We start from the raw sequence: 9,358 nt of genomic DNA, 5'->3' as shown, positions 1-9,358 counted from the left end.
TCAAGTTAGTCCTGAAATAATCTAATTTGTGTTGAATGGATGTTAAACCACATTTGGCTTTTAGTTAATGTTCTTTAATGCAGGTATTTAAAATTCTGTCATGGAGACGTAGACATTGAAGGGTATTTCAAACTTGGATCCGACAAGAAGAGTCTACTTTGCCGTTTAGATAGGATGGATGACAAATCCAAGTCATGTCCATTATAAGTAAGTGCATGAGGACCACACTACACACAAACCTGGGGATACGACAAGCCACACAGACATTGCAAGAAAGAAATATCAAATTAAGTGAATGGATCCAGGGGCCAGACATAAGTATCCTATCCCCTGTACAAGAATGAAATGGGGTTTAACATCCTACTTTTCTGCTCTGACTGGACAACAAGGAATCTATCTAATTTAAACTGAAATAAAATATCTAATGAAAACACTACATGTATATGGAATTTGTTATGAGTGAAAGTTTACCTGGAAAATAGCATTTACACCAACTCTTCATCGAATTCCACTTGTCAAAGTTGCCTTTATATTAACATCAACAAGTAGATGGATGGACCTTGAGGTTTTTTTTTTATCCCATCTGATCGACTAGATGCTTTTTGTTTGCCAGGTTCTCTGTTCTGTTCTACTGACAAGAGGAATCCAGGTTGGAAAATCCTGAGGATCTTTTTTGGCCAACATTAGGATGAAACAGGGAGCCTATGTATTATGCCTGTGGTACCTCCTGATTAGTGAGCCTGGTTTCCCCTTGTCAATGGTGCTAAATGGAAAGCTTGGCGAGGAAAATCATCTATTCGTTCAGTTGGAATTCAAAGAAGGGTAGTTGAAAATGCTGCTGGCTGGGCAAAATTTCTTTCGAATATGGGAACATCCCTTAACAGACCGAAACTGCCTCAAACTGTAGGTATATATGTGCCACGGCTGTGCACGTTACAAGCCGGTCAAAGTGTTCATGGGTTATACAGGATAGTGTAACAGTTTGTGACATTCTTATTTCTGTTTTTATAAAGATCTCTGTTTATCCAATACCTTTCAGTTGTTGTCAGGGGTGCAAGATTTTTCAAAGAGGATGAAAACAACTATAGTTTCTAAAAAAGAAAACCGAATGGAGCTAGTCAAATAAATTTGTTCTAGTTCTGTGAATAAATTACGGTACTTTTTAAGTAAATATCCAACTGATGTATATATTATAGTTAAAGGGTTAGTTAACTAGCAAATCAATAATTAAATTTTACTTTTTGGGTTATTGCAACTGAGCAGTACAATTGTGTAACAGGCACAAGTTTGATGTAGATGCACTTCACAGGTGTAAATGAGCAGCTGAATGGAGCATGGTCAAACAATTTCTTAAAAGTAACAAATACATCCTAAATCCATAGGCGTACGGGCTCGATGACAGTTAGGGGGGCAGAACCCGAAATGCCTGAAAAAATTTTGGGTGTACAAATAGCGGCGCCGATCTTCCTTGAGAGGCGAAGAAGCAGAGCTCCCCTTGTATTCTACCCCCCCCCCCCCCAAGAAAATTCGTGAATATTTGACGGCTGCAAACAATTTCCTGCTATTTCAGCCCGTGAACAAAGCAACTTCAAAGTGGTCTAATATAGCCTAATTAAGATGGCTGACTCGAATTCCAATCAAAAGATCAATCGTTTACAGTCCATGGAGGCGGGACCGTTTGGAGAAAATTTTGAAAATTTAACAGCCGCATACGCGTTTTCCTGCTATTCAATTTGGTCCAATATAGCCTACCTGGCAGACCCAAATTCCAAACAACCAAGCAATCGTCGCGGGGTATGGGGGGCCTCACCCTCCCGGAGAAAATTTTTTAAAATCTAACCACCGCAAATGCGTTTTCTGCTATTCTAGCCCGTGTAAGCAACTCCAAAAGTATCCAATGGTTTTGTAACCGAAATCCCATTCTGAATTCCAACCATCCAATCAGACCGTTGCAGCTGCATTCACAAATAATAATCGATGCTCGAAAAATGTCGCACAAAGTAGAGTCGCTCCAGACAAAATGTTTTAATCCATAGTCAACTCAGTACAAATTTGTGGTATTCAATTAAAAGAAAAGTAAAATTAGTGTTTTATTAGGGCTCAATGACAGTTAGGGAAGAAAAACAAGAAATGCCCGAAAAAATTTCAGATTTACAGACAGCGGCGCTGGTTTTCTTTGAGAGGTAAGCAGAACTGACCTTGTATGGACCCCCGAAGAAAATTTTGGAATATTTGACGGCCGCAAACGCGTTTTACTGCTATTCCAGCCCGTAAAATTAGGGTTTTATTAGATTTCGGGCACTTTATTTAGCCAAGTAGATGAAATAAAAAATTTTTTTTCACTTTACCCTTCTGCCCGAAAAGTCAGCTTGCCCGAAAGTTAGGAGGGCAGCTGCCCCCCCCCCCCCGCCCCGTACGCCTATGAGAAAGACTCACCTTAAAGTCCCTCAAAAACCAAAACTCAACTGTGCATCCCGTCAGAATCTGAGTCTGCTGGTTTTCTCATACAATCATGGGATCAAACCAGGTGAATTGCCTAAACTCTGCAGTACAAAGCTGTTGACTGTTAGACCAGTGGGGGAATAGGAATAGATGTGAAGAAGTTTACAGAACGAATATCAACAGAATTCTATATTATAAAGGTTTACATTATCCATAAAATACATCTTTTTACAAAACAAATCATAACAAAACAAAATTATATAGATTGTATGTATTATGTATGCTACTTCTACAGGTATTTCATAATTTTAGTCCAAACTGAAGATAAAGGTATCTGTAATGTACTGAACAATGTCTCTGTAGTCTGTACTATTGTAACACTTTTCAAATTCCAGTAGCTAACAATTTTACTAATGCTTTTTTTTTTTAAAAAAAAAATCCAGTACTTCATATTAAAATTCCTTTGCATTTAACAATGAATAAATACACCATGAGCTGGTTTTCTTGATTTACTTGTAGCACTTCATAAATGAATACATGTATATCATTAATACTGTATATACATGTGGTGAGTTCAAATGCTGCCAAATTTATTTTGAATATTCTAAGTCATTATTCGAATACAATTCAGATGGTCAATTTTTAGTTCATTTTCCAATGTCTTGAAAATTGTGAACCTTTCAAATTGATATTTTTCCTACATTTGTTTTTTATATTAAAATATTTGTTATTAAATATGTCCTATTGGAACCTGAAAACTGATCACATAACATTAGTTTTACTAGAAATCAAATAACCAAGCATACTAAAAAATCAGTTTTAACAGGCTAAGCCTATTTGTGAGAGCAATAACAAACTGACTTCTCAAGATGGCATTAAATGGTGTCAAAATATAAAAATTCACTCAGGGAGCATGCTCCGCAATCCCCCTAGAGCCTTGTGTCATCACCTTTGGTCATTCAACCCTGAGTAACCCCCTTAAATTCTGGTTATGCGACTGTTTGATCCTTCAGGTCTGTAAATGTTTTGAATACCCTCTATTACTGTAACCTAAATAGGTTACATACATCCAATGTGGTAGGAATAGTGTACTCCTCAAACAAGTTAACTATAAATCAGGATCTTTCAAGTAAATAACACTTTACAAATTAATTTGGCAAAAGCTTCATTTCTTGCATTTATGTTGCTTTTTACTACCGTTGCCATCAAAAATACTTTTATCAACAGTTTTATAATCAAATGGTTTAAAGTTATCATATTTAAAAGATTTATCTTTGTGGGGCTTTGTCTTTTTCTTTTCTTTCACAGACTGTTCACTAACTTCACTCACTTCTTCTTTCGGTTCAAGTTTCGATTTCTTCTGTTGAAAAACTTGATGTCGTAAAGGAGCTGTGTTTTCTTGTGGACGCTTTCTCTTAGCTGGGGGAACGTACTCAGGTTGTGCTGTCGCATCTGGCTCTTCAGTCTTGATTGTGCTTGGTTTTAGTAACCACTTCTTTTTACATTTACTCTCTACGCCTGGCAAGAACATGTCAAATGGTTGTTGAAGAGCAATTGTTATTTCAGTCGCTTTTTTCATAGCTTTGGATTGCCTTTTGACCATTTCTGGTGGACTAAACGCAGTAATTAGCGGCTTTGATGTAACCAGGAATGAACTAGGCGACTGAAACATAGAAGCAGTTGTTGCTACAAATTTAGTGTCTAATTTTGGGATAGAATGATCTGACGCATCATGTTCACTTAAATCATGGGGACAATAAATAGAGGTATCATCTCCATACGTGGGTGTTTTGCTACTTAATGTTGACACAGTTTTTTTCTTTTCTTTCTTTGTCACTGGTATGCTACGGGCATCCATTACTATGGCATGAAGTTCATTCAAGTATTGACGCACTATTGGAGGAATTGGATTACAGCAGGCAAGAATTCCTTGTTTTTCCCGCGGTAAAATTGACGCAATCTGTAACAACATATGATTTGGAAGAACATAACCAGTACTCTCATCTTCCAATCTAGCTATTCTATCACGCCAGGCATACAGCTGTTTCAAAGAGCTTAACTGCTGACTATCAAAAACTTTTCGGCTTTTTCTGTAAAGTTCAAGATGGCTGTCATCGTTCATAATGGGCTTTGTGTAAACTTTCAAACTAATCTGTTTACTTCTGTCATAAACAGAACACAACAAATTTTTCTGATCGTTGCCATTTTCCAAAAGTTCATTTCGTAATTTGTCATAAATATACAACAAATAATGGGTGTCTGTACGTGCATATTTGATCAGTTCCTCTGGCAGTGGTCGCATTCTCCAATCGGCTAATTGGTATTGCTTTTCTGCGGTCACCTGACAGTATTCATCAAGCAAATGGGCTAAAGAGAGACGGGAAAGGTTCAAAACCCTTGCAGCTTGTCCTGTATCAAACATATTAACAATATAGAGACCCAAATCCCTCTGCAACCAAACTATGTCCATATCGGCACCATGTAAGACTTTAACAATGTTTGAATTTGTAAAAACTTCATTCAAGATGTGCAAGTCATTTCTCAGTGATAAAGTGTCAACAATAAAATCTTCAGTACGAGTTGAAATCTGCATTAAACAAGTGATACCTTGATAGGTTCTGTACGAATGTGCTTCAAGATCAACAGCTATTTCTGTAACAGATTGTAATTTAGTCAACAATGTTTCCAATTGAGGTACTGTATCGATGAAAGTAAACGGTGTAGTTGACAACAGTAAGGGCATTTTTGGCTCTTCTTTTTCAAGCTGAGTAGTCGGAATTTGAAACTCTAATATTTCGAACTGGTACGGATGTTGGTAAGAAAAGTTTGTATCCATATTAGGATCTTCAGACTGATTTACTTTCAAACTTTCTGTAAGTGGCACCAAGGCATTTGGTTTCTCCTTAATCAGGGGCACAAAGGGATTTGATGAATTGTCAACTTTGTCCTTGAATTTGAATTGTGGTCTTGGCGTATTTTTTGCTGCCAAAAGGCGAAAACTGGTTGGTGAATCCTTGCTGCCTTTCTTTTTATTCCACGATGCTAAAATCTGACTTTTCGTTTCTACAGATTTAACTAATAAATTGGTTTGTGTCTTTTTAATTCCTGAAGCTTCGTCTAAATTATTCCCGATCCGTTCTAAAATGTGATCATTTGCTTCGGTTAAAATATCAAACTTGTCATCAATTTCAACTGCTGATGAGCCATGAGACACCCTGCCCTTGATGCACTGTTCTTTTAATAAACTGTCTATTAAGGAGAGAATTCTCTGACTCTCTATATCTAACACATCGCGTACAGATCGGAACGTCGAATAGAAGTCATAGTCATCACCTGTTGGTAAACTGTTGGAATTTTTTGTCGCTTCCAAAACATTTTTCAGGGCAGTTTGAGAATAGACATTGACATCATCGATATGTTCCAGCTTATTTTGATCATCTGATGTACCAGCTTCTGATTCATCCATTTTGAGAAGTTATTTTACTGTTGTGTGCTTACTTGCGCTTGTTTTAAACCAAAACACATGCACGTGTTTATTGAATTTTAATTATTGTCATAAGAGTTATCTTCCCAATTTCTTAAAATAATCCAAATAGTAGACTAGGAATCAGCACATGGCAAAATGCCGCAATTTAAGAACTGTGATTCAATCAACGAATAATTCGGGGGAGATAGTTAGGTTTGTGTAACTGTATGTTTTAAATATAATTAGTAATAACTGAATAATCCAAGAAAAGCAAAGGTGGTATGTTTGATTTCTTTTTAGCAAAATTATTGTGTATGATCCGAGTGCTAAATTTGAACAATCACGTGTCAATTAGTACGCTTCCGAGATAGATAAATAAACGCAAGTAGAAATTGTTCGGGAAACACCCCGATCATAATAATTCAATCATTCCTGGAAGATAATGCACGGCCGCCTTAAAGTCCGAACGACAGCCGAACAGCAAGAGGCCAAGAGAGTCGAAAGAGAAAAAAAATTGAAGATTTATACAGGCGCTACTAAGAAGGCTTTCGAGAAGAGAAATAATAGAGAATTCGACGAAGAAGCATTAAAAATTACCGGAGAAATTCTTGCTGTAAACCCCGACTTCTATTCTTTGTGGAATTTCAGAAAAGAAGTTTTTAATGATTTTAAAGAAAAAAGACCGAAAGAGGAGCTAGATAAAGCCTTTCAAGACGAGCTGTACTTTTTAGAAACATGTCTGAAAGTCAATCCAAAATCTTATGGGACGTGGCATCACCGTTCATTTGTCATGGAAACCATGCCAACCCCCGACTGGAAACGAGAAATAAAGTTGTGCAACACATTCCTGCAATATGATGAAAGGAATTTTCATTGCTGGGATTATAGAAGATTTGTAGTGGGAAAAGCCTCGATATCAGCAGCTGAAGAGTTCGAATTCACAACAGAAAAAATAGCTAACAATTTCTCTGATTATTCATCTTGGCATTACAGAAGTAAATTATTACCAATTTTACATCCAGATAAGACGCACCCCTCAGGTGTGAATGAAGAAATTTTGTTAAAGGAATTTGAAACGGTCCAAAATGCTTTTTTCACAGATCCAAATGATCAAAGTGCTTGGTTTTATCATCGATGGTTGCTTGGACGACATCAAAGGAATCTTGAAATCAATACAATGTTTGTATCTCGGAAAGATAGACGTGTTATGGTCACAACGACCAAGCCAGTTATGATTGATGGTAACAATCCTGTGACGCTGAAAATAAATGATAAAGAAGTTAAAGTAGAGTGGCAGAATCAAAAGTCTCAACGAAAGTATTCAACTCTATGGTTAGCAGACGATGTCGCTATGCCAGATGGTAGCATAAATATTCAGGTCCTTATGGGTACACACAGGATTACACAGTTGCTGAGTTTAAAGTCAGATGAAAGTGAAAGTTTGTTTACATTGCCTTTTAAAGAGGGTAATCGATTTAGTTATGAACTGACTTCATCTACTTCTGAAACCCTTCAGAGAGAATTAGAAGCCATAGTTGAACTTTATGAAATAGAACCAGATAACAAATGGGTTATCCTGACTTTAATGTCATTAATGAAATCGCTTGATCCACTAAAATATGAACAAGAAATATTAAAGCAAATCTCCCACTTACAGAAACTTGATCCAAAAAGAAAGACGTATTACGATGACCTAAGATCGAAGATTCTTGTGGAAAATACTTTGGAAGCCTTGGGGTTGAATCAACAATGTTTAGACCTCTCAGACAAAAAGTTAACTGTTTTATATCATACCAGTTTGCTCCCCTTTATATCAGAACTGCGTCTTGAAGGAAATCAATTTGTGAATTTGAAAAATTTTGAATTCCTGCAATGTCTTAAAAATTTGATTTTAGATTCCAATAAAATTTGCGATATAAATGGTTTAAGAGGGTTGAACAGTTTGGAGAAACTTTCATTAAAAGATAACTCAATTCAAGATGTAAATGACTTAAAAGTTCTGCAGACCTGTCCCAATTTGAAGACTTTAAATATTACGGGGAACACTGTGTGTTCGGACGATAATTCTTTAAATGAATTAAGACAGCTTTTACCAGGTGTATTAATAACATCTTAATGAAATATTTATGTCTATGTAAATTCACAATAATTGATGTGTTTTGTTCACAGTGTTCATATCAAATAAATGCATCTTATCAATTACATGTAGTACTAATAAACAATGCTTTTCATCTTCACCACTTTGATGTACATGTAGTTCAGAAATTGGGTTAATCTGATGTGTTATTTCGATTAGTAATAGGAAAAAGGAGAGAGGGAGAAATGGGGTTTAACGTCCACTCGACACAAACTAGGTCATTTCAGGACTAACATATGGTTTAATTTTATTTCAATAATTCGCTTGTGCGTAGGGGTCTTTAGCAATGGGAGGAAACCGGAGGACCCGGAGAAAACCCACGAGGTTGGACAGGCAACCCTACTCCTTGTCACGTACAACCAGGGATTCGAAACCACGCCAGTCGACTCAATGACAGACTTTATGATACAGCACGCGCATGCTAACCATTCAGCCATCCAACCCCCCAATGGGAAAAGGTCTATACAATTATATGTGTTTTTTTCGATGACAAAGCAGAAATCTATTCACTAACTAATTTTAATGTAATTTTTGGCTTATTGTGTCAACAGTGGAACACAAAATTAGTTATATCTAAACACTGGCTTTATCTATTGTTGTCATCCCACAAAACAGATCATCTTGACAAGGTTTTAGTCTTGATCCAGATCAAAGAGATCTGTAACCATGTTTATGAGCCAACATTTCAATGTGGTTGTATATTGTCACATTTACATTACCATAATTTCTTGTGGATTCTCTAGAGGCAATAGTTACCATTCAATTGACTTTGATTAAATTTATATTTTTTTGTAATTTCTGATAATTACTTGCGGATGACACTTTAGCAGATGAAGTTATCATTTGATCGATATGTGATTTAGACACAATGCTTATGTCTTGAGAGAGAGTAATGGTCACTCTACACAAGCCAAGTCATTTTGGGACTAACATGTGGTATATCTTTATTTCAATTACCCACAACACACACAGGGCCTGTGAGAGGAGGGAACAGCTTGGACACATGTCCAGGGGCTCAGAGACACCCAGAGGTATGCCAAGTAATGTTTTCTTAAAAACATATAAATTAGTGTAAATTAATAACAAAAAATACACTGAAACCTGATCGTAAAGCAGAAGAAAACCGGTGACTTCCTGAATGTGGGTACCTAAGTGGCTTGGATAGGATTAGAAGCGAATTCTATCGGTCCACATTTTTGGAAAAATTGGAGAATTAAAAACTAAAAGCCAACCGCTCGGGCCTTCCGTGCCATTGGGTCCCGGCCTGTCCTTGTTTCATTTGAGGCTTTCATCACCGTCCGGGTATCCAGGAA

The 9,358-nt window shown here is 36.7% G+C and overlaps 2 protein-coding genes across 2 annotated transcripts; one reads left to right on the top strand and one right to left on the bottom strand.

The window, feature by feature from the left end:
* Nucleotides 1-2,614: 2,614 nt before the first annotated feature.
* LOC126811998 (exosome component 10) lies at nt 2,615-6,000 on the bottom strand. Its single transcript, XM_050538099.1, has one exon. The coding sequence runs from the start codon at nt 5,906-5,908 to the stop codon at nt 3,608-3,610; it is 2,301 nt and encodes a 766-aa protein (XP_050394056.1). The 5' UTR covers nt 5,909-6,000; the 3' UTR covers nt 2,615-3,607.
* Nucleotides 6,001-6,238: 238 nt separating this feature from the next.
* Nucleotides 6,239-8,145, top strand: LOC126812001 (geranylgeranyl transferase type-2 subunit alpha). The gene has a single exon (XM_050538102.2). The coding sequence runs from the start codon at nt 6,351-6,353 to the stop codon at nt 8,022-8,024; it is 1,674 nt and encodes a 557-aa protein (XP_050394059.1). The 5' UTR covers nt 6,239-6,350; the 3' UTR covers nt 8,025-8,145.
* Nucleotides 8,146-9,358: the final 1,213 nt, after the last annotated feature.

The sequence above is a fragment of the Patella vulgata genome, chromosome 2 (genome assembly GCF_932274485.2).
Source record: "Patella vulgata chromosome 2, xgPatVulg1.2, whole genome shotgun sequence".
Taxonomy (NCBI): Eukaryota; Metazoa; Mollusca; class Gastropoda; family Patellidae; genus Patella; species Patella vulgata.
This window is presented reverse-complemented; position numbering and strand designations above follow the sequence as displayed.